The sequence below is a fragment of the Oxyura jamaicensis genome, chromosome 14 (genome assembly GCF_011077185.1).
Source record: "Oxyura jamaicensis isolate SHBP4307 breed ruddy duck chromosome 14, BPBGC_Ojam_1.0, whole genome shotgun sequence".
NCBI classification, from domain to species: domain Eukaryota; kingdom Metazoa; phylum Chordata; class Aves; order Anseriformes; family Anatidae; genus Oxyura; species Oxyura jamaicensis.
This window is the reverse complement of record NC_048906.1, coordinates 6,264,178-6,280,528: the sequence shown is the minus strand read 5'-3', so window position 1 is coordinate 6,280,528 and position 16,351 is coordinate 6,264,178. Positions and strand designations below refer to the sequence as shown.

Below are 16,351 nucleotides of genomic sequence, written 5' to 3'. Positions count from 1 at the left end.
TGGGATTAGTTATTTCTTCCATATTAAAATAGGTGTGTTCTGATAAGATGGAGGGAAAACCTACCCTCATCTCACAACTGTGATCTTTACAACCCCATTAGGTCTGGGAGCAAGACACAGGCTTACAGAGCACAAAGGCACCAGAAGGACTGAGCAGGGATCCTGGCAAGTCACTGTGCATTTTGTGGGACCAGAGCCGCCTCTCCAGGGGCAGGAGGATGGGCACGGTGCCTTCCAGGAGACACTGTGCCAGCTGTGTGCGCCTCCCCAGCACAGGAGGGATGGGAAGCAGCAGGGAGGCTGTCCGCCTCAGAGCCTGGCTGCCACCCATGCTAAAAACCCAATTAAAGACATTCACTGGGCACTCCTCCAGCAAAATCCCTAAGGGAAGCCCTGTGCACAGTTCCGTAGGGTGGGGTTGGGACAGCTTTCCCTGCAGGGAACCAGGGATGCAGGGTGCTGTCACTACTGCTGGGACAAGGGGAGGCCTAGCCAGTGCCTGAGGCAGGGGCAGCCCTGTCACAGAAGCAGGCATGCTCAGAAATGCAGTCCCAATGGTGCAGGAGGCAGAGGCCACCATGGGCCACGCTGGGAAGGCCTCCAGGGGGCAGTGAGGGGGAAGCCGCCTCTTGTGGTGGGGTGGTCATGCTTCAGCCAGGACACACAGACTGGGGGCTGGGGGCAGAGCCTGAGGGTGCTGCAGCAGCCCCATTGCCACCTTAGTGGGGTACAATCATGGCAGGTCTCCATGTCCTAGCACCCCAGGACGGAGCAGCCAGGCCTTGCCTTCTGGCAAGTGACTTGGATAGCAGGGCTCTCCTCATGCTCTGAGGGCACCTCTCCAGTTTTCAGTCTTCATCTCACCTATAACAGGGTTTCCCTTGTTTCTCCCATTCCCAAACTGACCTTTGATACCTGTCAGCTGGACCTGCCTGCCGGTCCGTTTGCGTGCTGGCAGTAATCTTTAGTTAGGTCACAGCTAAAATCAAAGTGCTGCTTATCCTACTGATAGAAACAGTCACTGAGGAAAAATGTTCTTAAACCTGCAGACACGGCACACAGCCATTTTACCTACATACGTAGTTCACTCTACAAGGCCTTCTTAACCTTTTCAGGTGTTGGGCAGCTCTGCTGAACAACTCACACTGACTTTTGTCCTTCTCTTGAAAACCTCTCTTAACTTCCAAACAACAGACGAGGACCAGATCCTGTGTTCCTTCCCCTCTGCTCCTTTTCTCTTGGTCTTTCTCTCATATTGATTTACTTTATGAATTAGATTAATTTCTCCCAAATCAGCTCAACACTGAATATTCAGAAATGGCAAAAAAAGCACATATGGCTATGGCCCAAGGCCAAGCAGAAGGCAGAGCTGAGGTGATTTAGCTCATTTCTTAGTTTGGAAACAAGCCTTGCTGCAATCAACACTAATACTCTTCTTCACTATTCAGTATTAGGAGTATAGGCAGGATTTGCTCTGTAATAACTGTTTTCTGCTGCCCTGACCAAAAACGTGAAGAACATCATGCTGAACATTACAAAAAAACCTCCAGGGAAGACTCAGTTCAGAACACCCCCCCCCCCCCCAAGTAAACTGAGGTCTAGTACTTGGTAAATACTTGATCTCAGTGTGCAGAAGCAAGAGAATCTGCAGATGTTACTGAATTGCTTTTGCAGACAGGAGAAGAAATAGATCTGTAACAGACACCAGCTACCCTCCTCACCAATCCTTGTCACCATGCCTCTATCAGAAGGATAGTAATGCAATTCCTTCCTTCCTTCCTACTGAAGTGTAACTCCCAACCAGACGCTTCATTTCAATCACATTTTTGTAACGCTCTTCAGGTACAGCTTACTGAATAGAGATTTCTTTAGGACCAGGAGGGCTGTGCTCTCCACGCCTGTTACAGTGCAGGGGAAGCCTCTCTTTCACTCATCTACTCCACAAAGGGGAAACCTTAAGAGGACCCATTTCAGGGAAGCCGTGTCACCAACACCCCTGGCTTGAAGCCTCCCTACAGCTCCAGTTCCGCAAGCCCATTAACAGTACACTGGGCACCTGACCAAGGCTCAGTAAAGGTGAAATGAGGACATCCCCAAACCCTTTAGCCTTTGAGTCACGTCCCCAAGAAAGGAATGCCCCATACAAGCCCCTCCAGTGCTCCTCCCACACTGCCATGGCTGTCTCTCTTAACCTTGACTACAGTGGCCCTCAGTGAGACAAAGAAAACACCCTTTGCTTTAGCCTGTTAGATGATGCAAACCCACTTACTGACCTTTCTGGGTGAACATTTTTCTAGTGTGAATGGGCCAGCTATGATCTCACTACCTTGTCAATGAAGAGGAAGTGGGGAAAGCCTTTTCAATGTTTAATCAAAAGAGGGCTTTTATGCAGTCTGACATCAGGGGAAAATACAAGACAGCTTTCCAACCGCATTGCAGGAACAGCTGAGAAGGCTCTCCAAATCTGCTCCCCCTACCTTTCCAGAGACCCTCACTCTGGGCCAGCTACTTAATGGCATGAGCAGATATTCATCTCTGAATGTCGGATTGGCAAAAAAAAACTCATAAAATCATCAGTTATATCAAAGCTACAAGAGGATCTGACTCTGGAGGGCATAAATATAGATTCTGTTCAGAGAATTCTGGTGTGACAGTGGGGTCAGCCTACAAACCTTTACAATGAACATCCTGTTCCTGCTTGACCTCTTGTCCTTTTTCTTTCCCTTCTACTTAATGACTATTTGGAGCAGTCTTGGAGCATGGAAAAAAAAAAAAAAAAAAAAAAAAAAAGTCCTCCAAAGCTGGCTGATGTATATTGATATTGCTGGTGGCAATATATTTACACAACCACAAAAAGCAGCTGCTCAGCTGAGCCTACTTTTAGCTTGCACCCTATTAAAATGAATGCAAATCAAAAAGCCCTAAAACCTTATGAGCAGACAGTGAGAGACTATGTGTGCTGGGGAAGCAGCCCCAGCAATGACATCCTGCAAAGGTGCTGCCACTTGTTTTTTGGTTTGCAACCTCAAGGCTTTTAGGGAGCCCTTGGGGACCCTGGGCAACAGGGGACTGCAACAGTCAAAGATTTCTCTCTTACTTAGGACAAGTTTCTTGCTCATTTGGGTGTGAAAACATTTTTCAAATATTTAGAAAAGGAAAAGAAAAAGAAGTCCTTCTCAGATGTCTGCCTGTGTGTACGAAAAACAATGAACTGGCCCATGTGCCACTCTTTATGCTTAGAAAATACAGCACTACATGAGTTAACAGCACCTTTCTCAACAAAATCCATTCCAAAGAGAGATAGGTATGTTGAGCTGGGCAATTTTCTTTTCTTTTCTTTTTTTTTTTTTTTTTTTTAACAAATCCTGCACTTAAAATACTCAAAGCAACATGAACTCAGAGGTTTAGCAGCATAAATGGTAAATGTAAGTCTAATCTCCTACATGCTGATGTAAATCAACATTACTTGTTTAAACACTGATAAAAATTAGAACACAGTGAAGCCTAATGAACATAAGAAATATTTCACGTAGTATTTACTGGAAAATTGCAACAGGGATTTTGTCTAATGAGTAAATACAGCATGAAGCTGTTGAGTCTTCTATCCCTGGGGTAAGATAATTTGAAACACATTTTTTCAGATCAAAAGTGTTATGTTGTCAAATATAAAAGCCCAATTTAGCCTGCATAATATTTAATTAAGAAAACAGCATTCCATACTGTGATTTATTTATTTTTTTAAGTCCAATGCCCCTTGAGTCATTTTATCTTCTTAACTTTAAGATTTGTACTGTGCGAGATCATGGGAAAGACACAATCAACTTTATTTTAATTACAAAAGGAGAAAAACCTAAAGGGAATCCTGTGAAAATCAAATCCAAACCCAGGATTTTCCAATGATGATGTTATTTGAAAAGGCCCTCTTCTCATTTATAATAGAGAGGAACACTGTATCTGACCGTCTTGCTAAGAGGATGGATAATATTCAGATCACACAGAACAGCCACAATACCTGAAGTTTCTAGACTTAGGCAGAGCCTCTTGGGGCTCTGCAGCCACGATCTGCTCACCTTGACACTTCTGTGATGTATCCGCGAGGGCTGGCATTTCACGCTGCTGGTATTGCAGCAGCCAGTGCAACGTTTCACCTCCACGCAAGGTGGCCATATCAGGAAGTTGGCCGAGGTGGGATCAATCTGACTCCGAGGTATCTCATATATAACCGTCCGTGTTTTGCAGACAGCCGGGATGGCTTCCTCTGCGAACAGAAGAAATTCACACTTCCAGGTGAACAGCTGCTCTCACCTCAGAGTGCCCAGATACTTTACACCGCTGATTTACCAGTGGCACCCTTAGCCAGGGCTGAGATGGTGCTCTCAGTTCCCACTGCTTCCTGACAAGCCAGTGCCGAGTACTGTTTGTCTACCACTACGCTGTGGGTGCTGCCTTACAGAAAAGCTGGACTCACTGCCAAAAACCCAGCCCTAAAATGCAGGACGACAACGGCCTGGCTCCCAACATAGCTCGGAGCACATACCACTAGATAAGGCAAGCCTGGCTCTTTAGAAGTGACAGCAAGCCAGAGGCTACTCCCGATTAGATGATCCTCCAATACAGCCTCATAGTGACTGCTTAACAGCAGCTGTTATTTTACAGTATTGGGGCAATCATTGCACACGTATATTATCACACAAACATGCAATACCTGGAAATGCCACAGCAGAAGTTGCACTGAGGATATTTTTATCACACCCAAATTGGCTGAGCTGGGTAACAACCTGCACCAGCTTGAAACTTATGAGTCTTGAGTTTCCACTTACACACTCTTAACATCCTCATAACAGGGAGTCTGGTCTACCTGCCACCCCAAAGGGCAGCAGCCTTCTTTTTTTCTTTTTTCTTTTTTTTTTCCAAAATTGATGTTATCAAATCTTTGTACCTGCTTGGTTTTATTTAATTGTTATTTTTTGAATGAGGCAAAATGACAAGAGTAGCATGACTGAAGAACCTGGAGTGTAATTTTCAGCTAAACAAATTTACTGCTCGTCTCAGGTAAGCTGAGCTTGTAGATGGCAGTTTCAGCCACATAAGCATCAAAACATGTAGCTCTGTACCACTGCAGTGCATGATTGCTGCCATGAAAACTCCAAACTAGGCATCGTTTTCAACCTAGGACTGCCTAAGAAGTCAAGCTGGTAATTTAAACCAGTCCAGAAAATAATAGCAATTGCAGAGACTGCTTGCTTGGAGCTAAGTTCTCTGAAGACAGTTTGGATTTTTTTGCCTTTCAGTGGAAGCAGTGATAGCTTTGGGTCATATGGGGCAGGGAACTGGAATGCTGCCTGCGCTTCTTCAGTTACTCCTGAAGCACAAGAAGTTCAGGCCTGGCCTGCACCTGTAACATGAAAATCTAGGCTTGGTTTTCAAAGAGGTACAATTTGGTCATCTAAATAGACTGAAAAATGTTCTAAAACCCCAGTGCCATGAACTCAAGAAAATTAAAGGATACAATAATGCAAGACAGTTGGCAAATCCTACAAGTTATTGAGCATATCCAGTTCCCACTGACTTTTACGGGGACGCATTCAACACCTTGCAGAGCAGGGTGCCAAGTGTAGCAGACTGTTTCAGAACCGCTGTTCTCTAGAGGCATTCAATGTGACACGCGTGCTTGCCAATTCACACTGCAAATCCATGTTGACAGCATGCTGTGCTATCTACTGCGTACAACCAGAGCTTAAAGTTAGAATATATTGACTCGGAATAACCCATAATAGATAAGAACATGGATGTTTTCTTCCTTCGACTAGAATGGTAAAACAGTCAGATCTAATCAGATGAACAAGCTTTGCTTATAAAACATGTTCTAAAATTCCTCGGCATCTCTTTAATTTGGTATTTGGGCTCTCTTGGATCACCACCATTAGTATTTAAATAGAAAAAAATCCCGTGTAAACATGCCTGGTGCCCTGCACAATGATGGAAATCAATGCCCCAGCATTTCCATCAATGGCTTTTAATTTGGGGGATAAACTGTTTTTTTTCTTTTGAATAAAGAGTCAAGCTGTTTCCTTTTGTGGAGCTTCTGTACTGAAAACTCTACCAACTGTTGATGTTTTTTAAAGCACACTGCTGTAGTTGTTCCCCACACTATGAATTATACATTGAATATCACAGCATTTTCTAACCAAGGTCTAGCTTTCTAACATGCTGCAACAAGAAAGTGAATGTAAAGAATTCGTGCTTGTCTGTCTCCTATGGACATCCTCCAGAAGACAGCTTCTCAGGCAACGGCTCGTTTTGTGCAGAAAGAAAGGCAGAAGCTAGAAATGGCCTTTTTTTCCTTTGTGTGTGTCACATTTTTCCAGTGAAATGTCCTGCTTGGCTGACCAAAAGCAACCCCTCTGTTTTTACTCCCAAAGTACAAATAGCTTGTTTCTTACCAATGCTTCTTTTTCTGCGAATGGGCACAGGACGATTCTCTTGCACATGTTTAGCAGAATGAACACTGTAAGACCTCAAGTTTGTTTCTGAAACATCATCATATCCTGAAAGAGGAAACAAAATATTAAACCTCAGCTATGTTATTAGCCTGAATGTTGCTACAGTGCTGTTACATACATATAAAACTGCTGTTCCATATGCACAATTAAAAATATGCTGCAATTAGTCTAATATAATTCCTATCAGTGCAATTGCAAGGGTATAAGGCAGGGAAGACATAAACATGAAATGTCTTGTATAAGCATGCACGGCATAATTCTAATATCCACTTTACTGGAAGCCCCCAGATACAATGCATAGTCTGTGACACAGAACCGTATCTAAAGAAAAACAGTTGCATTTTTATGTGAAAGACATAGTAAAGCTTTTCTTACTGGAAAGGTGTAGAAATAAGAACAATAATATTTCATGTGAAACATTTATTTCGAGAAGTTTTTTGAAGTTCTGGCATAAGGCTACAGTAGAAAATATGGTATTACACACCCAACAGCAACAATGCTGCCTCTGTAATTTTTCTCGTTTGGTTTTCAGGACGGTACTAGGATAGAATCAAAAGCAAAAAGTAACTAGCATGGGTTTCCTTTTAGCCTCTCTGTTGCAGAACAAATCCCCTGTGAAGTATCCTAACCTTTGGAGGGGCATCTGAAGCTACTGCAAACTCTGGGACTGCATCCAGGCTTGTCTTGTTCCCTAAATAAGCCTACCACATGGGTTAAAGGGCCATGAGAAAAAGCAAAGATGGAAAACTTGGCATTTCATTTATCACTAAAAAATAAATAATAATAATAATAATAAAAATAAATAAATAAATAAAAAATAACTGCTCCAGCTATTTGGTTTTGTTAAGTGAAGCAGTCCAGGTCGTGTCCCATGCAGTGGGGTTCTGAAAATGGCAAGCACGATCTGCAAACAAGGGATCAGGAAGATATAAGCAGACTGAGGACTGCATGCAGATTCCAGTACAGCAAAACTAAGACTTTTAGCACTCTGCTGCTTGGAGTGCCCTCTATGTCACTGGAGAGTTTCAAGGTTTCACTGCTGGTTCCAAAGAAAACTGTGATGTACACCAGAAAAATGTAAATGGTTATTACAGCGTACTCAATTACCCTCTCTACATGCTACCAACAGCCTACACTTCTCTGTCTTCTGCACTGTCATGCTCCCTGCTTCTAGTTCTCTTTGCATGCATAGTCAACTGCGACTCTTTAACTTGCTTTATTCTTCACTTTACTAGAAACACACATCATAAAGGGCACACTCTGCAAATAAACCAGCTCCTTTCCTCTTCCCTCCAAGAAATCCTGCACTAAACAGCATGCAACTCTTGAAATCACCTGCAGAGCCTGGTAAGACAAGAAGACAGTGACATCTTCAGCACCTTAAAAAGAGCTCTGTGCCTCAAGGTATATCTTCACTCTTTGGAAAATACTGTCATAGTTAGCTAAAACAAGGTGAAACGGGAGATCCAAGACATAGAGCCAGGAGCACCCATTGGTCCTGTTTTCCTCATCAGCAGACAAGATCCTTGTCTGAAGTACGTCATTGTGAAATTCAGTTTCAATCTACCCAAATAAGGAGGCTTCTTCTTCCTACATTGAGTGCTTGCTTCTCATTGATTCTGATGGAAAATTTTGGAACCTAACAGATTAGCTGACTCTAAGCCTTATTTGCAGTCCCAGTCCTGTAATGTCGCACAGCAATGACTAATGCATTTTATTTCTGCTTTTATTGTACCCCATACTCCACAAAACTCATCTGTGGGGTAAATAAAAAGGCTTGCCTGAGATCCCACAGGAAGTTTGCAACTGAGCTGGGGACGGAGCCAGGTCTCCTGCATCCCATTCCAATGGCACTGGGCCATCCACCTGACCCCAAACGGTGTTATGCAAAATGAGGATCCGTTCTGATCTTCCTCCAGCCCTTTTCCGCTCCCTAACACTCAGCCACCCAACACCTTAATACTGACCTCCTTCTTGGCAAGTTCAGATTGTCACAACCTCTCCCTCACTTTGAGGCAATAAGGTGATACTCAAAAGAAAGCAGCAGGAGTTTTGCTCAGTGTAAGATCCCAGCTAGGCTCTGAGCAAGAAGCATCTCTGTCTGCATGCAAACAGTGTTTAAAAAGGATTAAACACAAAACTAATGCCGTTAATCCTGAGCACTTGGTGGGCACAGCCATCTTGCTGAAAACTGCCAATGATGCCAGCCTGAGCCACGGGTCCTAATGCCTTATTCAACACGCTGGCATGGTTCCTTTTTAACATGACTGATTTCTTGACGTCTTGTTTAAAGAAACTGGTAAGACTAAAGGAATAGTATGATCAGCTAACCAATATGTTTAGCCATGTGCTTATATCTAACTGCTCAACTCGGCTGCAATTAGCCATATTCTATCATCATGTTTATAAAGAAAAATGACATGTCGAGGAGCATGTGTTGCTTATAAGATGATTTCTAAGGTGAAGAAGGCCTCTGGCTCATACTGTATCTCACTGTCTCACTACATATCTTAGGCATGTATATCATTTCATAAGTTCATGTCTCGTTGTGGGGGTTAAAGAAAGAGATCTACACAGCTAGCGCGGCAGACTGCAAAACACGTTCCAGTCAAACCTCAATGCATTATGCAATGCAAATTGTATTATTTCCATCGCCAAAGCATTGATGTTGTTTTGGGTTTTTTAATAAACAGAATTATGGAGCACATGGTTGGTGTCAGACAACACTATCATGCTAAAGGCACTTGGTCTTCTCTTGATCTCCACAGGCATTTGGAAGTAATTCCACTTCCCAATGAAGTCAAAGGGATAATCACTGCACTTAAGTGATCTTGAAGTCAACAAGAGTCTTGCCCGAGCAGGGCTGAAAAATCAGAAAGTCAGTTTTGAAATCCACACTTGACTCTGGATGTATGGCCAGAAGACTTCATTTTACTTCATTAAAACAATGATGCTACAGTAATTACAAATAGCTCTCTCTAGTTTGACTTTAAAGAAGCCTGATACCTAATTTACAATCTGGCAGAAGGTTTCCTCAACAAATCATGTCTTAATTTGCATCATTTTTTCCCACCAGTGTACTGACTTAGGAACGTGAAATTGCAGGATAAGGTGTTTCAGCTCTTAGCAAAGAAAATGGGAGTCTATGCGTGCTTAGCGCCAAACAAAATGACACTTAGAGCAGAAAGCTTAGAAACGGATGGTTCTTAGTTTAGAAATTGAACACTGCTTGTCACTAAGTGAAGATGGAGGATGCTGCATGGAGCCAGATTAATGCAGCTCTTTTTAAATGTTTTAATAATAAAAAAATGTTTTCATGGCAGCTGATCAAGAAATTTCTCTCTAATCTTTTATGTACTGACAACATATCAATGATGGGTAGAAAAACTCTTGCAACTAGCCTTGGTCAATCCATTAGTGTAGCTGAAATTGTTCTTTTTTGCCAGATTGGCATTTTTCCACTAGGTCATGGAGTATAAATCACAGAGTTCCTGTGACATTCTGCCAATATGTGATTACTCTTCTCCCAAAAAAAAAGCATGTGGAAAGCATCCTAAGACTACTGTTACTTTATCATTTTACAGTTTCACATTGCCATCTCCTTCCCAAACAACTTTACGTGTGAGGTACAATTCCCAGTGTATGCAGCCTTAACGCAAACACTTCTAGATGTCACTTTGATGTACATCCAAAAAGTGTAGGTCCAAGACTTCTAGTACCAAGAGCAGCAGCTTAGGAAATTCTCATTATCTCTTTTTCCAGGAATTCAGTGCAAGGTACAATAAAGTGAAATGGTCTGTCTTACAAATCGGTCCTAGAGCCAGAAAGCCCAAGGCAACGTCAATCTGTTTGTTTGATCTTCTTTCTGGCTGATGCAAAATATGCCCTTCTGACATCCAAATGCAGAGATAGATGTCATTAAGTTTTCAACTTTGATCTATTAAAGGAAATATAAGTAGCAGCCTGCAAGATCCTGTTTTGTTTAGTTTTTTTTTTCCCTTTACCTAGATGTGATCAACCAACTGTAAAGGAGGAGGAGTATTCCCTCTATCTGTTTCAGGGAAACACAGGACACACATGGCAGATGCCTGCCTCTCATAATGTTTAAGAGGTGCAAGGAAAGCTAACACATGGCATTGTAACGTCTTCAATTTGCATGCCACACCAAAAGCCACAAAGTCAACAGAAGGTTTTCCAATAGATTGAGCTCTGGGATGCAGCCATCTAACACTGTTCCATGAATGCATACTGTTAATTTAGAAGTTTCTCCACCTGACAAAAAGCTGCTCTGCTAGTTCTTAATCACAGGCCGTTAAATTCACATGGCCTAAGGTGACCCTGCGGTTGATGCCCTTAAACCATGCAATGAAACACACTCAGCCCTGCGTTTCCCCATGCAGGGAGATGACTGGGGGAAAGTCTGTTCCCAGCGGGAGGCAAACATAATAGGTGATGAAATGAACTCTACCTCCCACAGGACAGATGGGCGAGGTGAAGCGCGATGAGAAAAACCACACTGCTATGCTGAAAGAACTTTCAGAGGCGGAATATAGGAAGTGCCCCCGTTTCGGTGATTTCATCTGTTAGTAGTAAAACTGTACTCTGCACGCTACAGCTGCCTACTTCCTGGGATCGTGTGTGCTTTCTGTTTTAAATAGGGTCAGCCTCTGCTCTCCGTCATGCCAATGAAACCCCATTGCTGACTAAGGATCCCAGTCGCAGCAAATTAACATAGAAGCCTGTTTTCTGATATAAACGGAGCATTTTCGTGTTGTCTTTACTGTGATTTCTTCTTGAATCGGACACACGGCACTGGGCTCTGACAACTTGGCCTGGATTTTCTTTTTTTCTGAAAACAATGATAAGCTCCATGTTGGGTAGTGTTTTTCTTTAAGTAATATGCCAGATGGTCTGGGGGTGTGGTTTCTAATTTTATGAAGGGGGTTATCAGTCATCTCTGTGCTACAATATAGCGACCAAATCTGTCAGAATAGAAGAAAAACCTGCCCACTCTGACTTACAAAACTTACTTTCCCAATTAAAAATATATGCTTTGCATTGCAGGAGAGAAAATGACTGTTCTTCCTTCATTTTCCACAAGATTCTGCCTTGTTACTCAAGAATATCAGACATTTTCTGCATGCATGCCTGATCCTGCAAGCTCTTCCCTTACAAGATCATTCTTAATTCTCAAGTCCACCCACTGAGTTTAAACAGGGCTACTCACATGCAGAAGGACTGGCAACACCATGCACTAAAATGAGAAAATAATCAGTGGAGTGTTTTTATTCTGATCCCTGGGTTAAATTAGTATATGCTATTCAACAGAAATGCAATTGCAGCCCTAAGGAAATATGTTTCAGAAGTATCATCTTATCAGTGACAAGTAGCAAACGTTTGATTTGCTAATCCAAGCTAATATTAAATATAGTAAACAGGCCCAATCCTGTTTACTGAAGAAAACATGGAAATTTCAACGTTCGATTAGTCACTCTGATAAACCCTTAGTAAGAATTACTCATGACAGTAAAGGCTTCGGGACTGTGCCCAGAAAACATAAATGTAGATAGCAAAGAATGAGTGGTTACTGTCTGTGAAGATCCAATCCTGCCCGCACAGCTCAGGATGAGGCTTAGCAAGCATGGAAATAGCACTTGCAGAAGCAAGAACAGGGTGAAAGGCTGAATATTTTGTTTTTTAATATTGTTTTGAGTTCATGTCTTAAGGCATTACTGTTTCATGCTGAAATAGTAAAATATGTATGTCTTGTTTCTCTCATGGTTTCTAAACTGACAAATTACACAGAAACTGCAAAACAAAACGGTAAACTTGCGGCTGACCTCTTCAATTTCTGGTCATGCGTCCTCTAGCTAATATTTGCCACAAGGTAAACAATTATTTTCTGAAATAAATTTATTTCCTCCACTACCTCCACTAATTTATTTAGCTACTGCTGTTGCTTCACTTGTCTGCTTGATTCTCTTGCTATGGAGCCACATGAACTTTTGCTCTCCTTGCAAGTGGTATTTAAAAATGAAGTATGTGCTTGTTACGCTGGGGTATTTGAAAAAAATAATGTATTCTGGTAGATACAGTATAGTGAATCAAATGCAGAAAAAGCATGCAGTATTTTAAAATCCTAGTCTTCAGATCCAGCCCTTCTGCAATGACAGCCAAGCCTTCCACTGAGTTCACTGGGAAAAAGATTTTAGCAGTAGTGCACTTGCCTGGTCCAAAACAGTCTTCAGCGGGGAAATATGTATTGCATACCCCTTCCCTGTTGTGAAAGCTTCTTTAATTGCAGTGATGATGAAGCACTGCTCTCCAAAAACATTAAACCAATGCCAACAGATCTGGTAATTAGTAATTGGCCTCTATGGTAAAGTATTGTGCAAGGAAGAAACATTCCCATTTTCAGTGTAATGAGAAACTGTTTGCTCCCTAATCACATGAAAATTGAAAGCCATGTCTGTAAAACATCTTCCTAGTGCCTTTCTGCTCATTAATACAGCACTATACTAAAAGCAGTGAGTTAAACTCTAGAAGGATCCTTCAATGCTGAATGAAGGTGATTGAACCTGGCACCGACTTAACAAAAATACACAGCATATGGTTTAAAAGGAGATGGCCCAGAACCAACGCAAGCAAGAACTCATTCATTTTTCTCCATGTTTGTTCTTCAGAAAGATGCAGGTTTCCCTTGGGCACATCAAAGGTGCCGGGTTTATTCTCTCTCAGCTAATGCAAGAAATCGCCAGGAACAAAGTGCATCAAGTGAAACCAAACGATAAGTAACCGAGTAACGCAGTGCTTCTCGGTCTGATTTACTGCTGCAATGATCTGTTTGAACTGCACGTTCTCACTACACCCATTTGCATGCCTAATGATGCAGAAAGTAACCCTGTGCTATTTTCTTTTGGAAAAAGTGTATTTGTCAGGGTTAGCTTCATACGCAGGTTCCTGTTTAAAATCAGCACGGATGGTTTATTTTCCTTTTAATAAAGCCCAGCGCTTGAAGAGACATTACTTCATTCATAAATATTGTTTCAAATATTTTAAATACCTCTAGGACAGTAGTTTAAAGATAACAGAGCAATGCGAGAGCAACAACAAACCTTAAGGAAATTCTTCTCCGCTGAGAGACGGAGAGGTCTGAAAACACAGAGGGTCACTAGGTCCCTCTCCACCCTGAACCCCCCGAAGTTTTCATTCCCGATCTTGCCCCCTTGGCTGCCGCCTCCCTTTGAAATGAAGCTCCCCTGCCCAGGGCAGCCTGGCTCTGGAGGCCGGGTACCCGCACAGGTCTCGTCCCCGAGGCGAGGCTGCCCGGAGCGGCGAGAGGCGTGCGGGGCGCTGCGCCGTGGCCGCCCGCGGTGCCTCCCCCCCGGGGCGGCGGAGGCCGACGGCGCGGAAGGAAGGAGGACGGGACTAATTTACCTACGGAGTCAATCTCCAGGAGGCGCTGCAAGTCGCGGATGCTGTGGATCTCGCTGTGCGCCAGCCGCTCGATCAGCTCTTGCGGGATCTCGGCCTCCTTCAAAGACACACACACACACACCGCGGGTCACCGCGCAGCCCCGCGGATCGGGCGCCGCGGGGATGGAGGGGTCGGGGTCTTAAGGAGGGTGTGGGATGACTGCAGGACGCGTCTGGGAGAAGCAGGGGGAAAAAATTAACCCCTCCCCACCTCCGCTCCGCAGGCTGCCGGAGCGCGCCCCGCCGCCCCCGCTTGCGCGGCCGCGGGAGTTGCGCGCCCCCCGCTGAACTGCGCCACGGCTCGGCACGGCTCCGGCCTGCCGGGGAACCGGGCTCCGTGCCCGCCGGGGGTACGCCGCTTTTCCAGCCGCTGGAAACCCACCCGCGCAGCCTCCTGCTGAAGTTTGCCCAAGCGGGCGTAAAGTTCACAGCGGGGCCGGGCTCCCCTGGGCCGGGAGGGGGATCTCGAGGGGCTCCCGCATCCCACCGGCGGCTCCCGGTGCCCAATGGCCCCGGTCCCAAAAAGTTACAGCCCCCCCGTGCAGCGCCCAGCACCGCGCTTGTCCCCCCTGGGGCCACCTGTAGCAAGTCCCAGCCGCGGCTCCGCTCCCCCGGGAGCAGCCTTCCGATGGCAGGCCGCCCCCCAGCCTCTCCCCCGCGGCTCTGGACAAGCTTCAGAAGCGGGGAGTGGCGTCCCGGGGGGGCCCACACCCCACTTGTGCCCGCGGCACTAACGGTGCCCGCGGCCAGCTGCGTGCAGCGCCGTGCGCCGCGGGGGCGGCCGCTGCCGGGCGGCTCCGCGAAACCGCTCTGTTTGCAAATAACCGCAGCCCGCCTGCACCGCCGCGGAGACAGATAGAATATATCACATCCATGCATGCGTATATATGGAGATTATTGGGGTTTTTCGGCGCAGCCGGCGGCTCCGGAGCGGAATGCACGGTCATTCCCCCTTCGCCGTTGGCATGCGGGAAATGGCAACTTGCTTTCGGCCTCGGCTGCGCAGGGGCTGGGGCAGAAACAGGAGCAGAAGCAGGGGCAGGAGCAAGGGCAGAAGCAGAAGCAGGGGCTGGAGCAGGAGCAGGGTGCGGAGATGCCCGCGGAGCCCCGCGGCCAGGTGCGCAGTCCGCTGCGCCCCCCTGCCCTCCTCCGACGCCGGCTCCCCCCCGAGCCCCGGCTGCGGTGTCCCCGGGGGGGCCCCGAGCACGCAGCGAGCCGCTTTCACCCACCTCGCAGAAGGTGAAGGACAGGTAGCCAAAACCTATCAGCAAAACGCAAGCCCAGGTCCTCATCGCGGTCTGGTGCACTTTAGACACGGAGGGAAGGCAACGCCGATGGAGAGGAGCTGCAGGCCGGCTCCTGCCGCGCAGAAATTCAGTACCATCCCTCAGGGGAAAGGCAGCGGGGTGGCTCGGGGGTCCTCCGCATCCAGGCTTAGGGTCGGGGCTTGCCTCGGGGCGGCGGGGGTTTTAATTACGGTGCTGCCGCTGTTTGTAGGTTCCCCTCGCTACGGGAGCGTGGCCACGCTCTCCTTGCTGCTGCTCTCGCTCGCTCCTCTTGGCTCTTAGGACTAGACCAGCCGGTACTTCTGCATATTTGCTTAGATCAGACCAAAGTGAAACCCAAGGAGTCGATCCGGAGCGCAGCCGAAACGCCCATCACCTGGCTGGGGCGGCTCGCCCCCCTGGCGGCGGGCGGCGCTGGGGCCCGCCTCCCCGGCCTCCGGCTCAGCGCCGGGACTGATGGGCTGCTCGATTTGCCGGCTTCTTGCCCCCCCCCTTTCCCCTGCCGGGCTGCCCTCCACCCTCTCCCCCTTTAGCAAAAAGGGAAAAAAAAATGAAAAAAAAAATCTTTATTGGTACGGGTGCAAACGGTTCTCTTGCCGAGAATGGTCCCGCTTCCCTCCCCGGCTTGGGGGAAGGTTAAAAATGGTAATTAATTATGAGTAATTGCAGTGATAAATCGGAGCAATATTGCAAGATCTCGCGGGCTGCCTCGGTGCAGCTCCTTCCCCACTTTGTACGGGAGAAAAAGAGAGGAGGAGGAGGAAGGAAGGAAAGAAAAAAAAAATATATATATATATATATATATGCAAGAAGGTTTAAATCCCAAGGGGATCGGAGACGAACTGCAACTCCTGGCGGAGGGAGGATTCCCGGGCTCGCTGCGAAGCGGTGGCCTGTCTGGAGCGTGGCTGAGCGGAGGAGCAGCATATAGGGCTCCCTCCCTGCCATGCGCCTCCCCCGTCCCTCCTCCCGGTACTCCCGGCACCAAACCCACAAACAACAAGTAGTGGGGGTGCCGCCAGCTGCAGCCCCTGCGCGGACGGCGCGAGGGGCTCTGCCCACATACGGGAAAAAAAAAAAAAAAAA

The 16,351-nt window shown here is 46.0% G+C and overlaps 1 protein-coding gene across 15 annotated transcripts in view; it reads right to left on the bottom strand.

Annotated features, from left to right (window-relative positions):
- Nucleotides 1-16,266, bottom strand: part of PDGFA (platelet derived growth factor subunit A) — a 68,630-nt gene extending 52,364 nt beyond the window's left edge. For 13 of the 15 annotated variants that reach the window (XR_004754558.1, XR_004754559.1, XR_004754560.1 and 10 more), the window contains exons 1-4: nt 14,559-14,873; nt 13,941-14,037; nt 6,444-6,548; nt 4,071-4,258 (exon numbers count right to left, since the gene is read on the bottom strand). Coding sequence is in view for 11 of the 15 variants with exons in the window: in XM_035339233.1 (XP_035195124.1) it covers nt 4,071-4,258; nt 6,444-6,548; nt 13,941-14,037; nt 14,559-14,858 (690 nt within the window). In the remaining 4 variants the exon portion in view is untranslated. Of the gene's footprint in view, nt 1-4,070; nt 4,259-6,443; nt 6,549-13,940; nt 14,038-14,558; nt 14,874-15,208 lie in introns of those variants that run through there. The other 2 variants (XM_035339241.1, XM_035339239.1) reach the window with 2 other exon arrangements.
- Between the last annotated feature and the right edge of the window lie 85 nt (nt 16,267-16,351).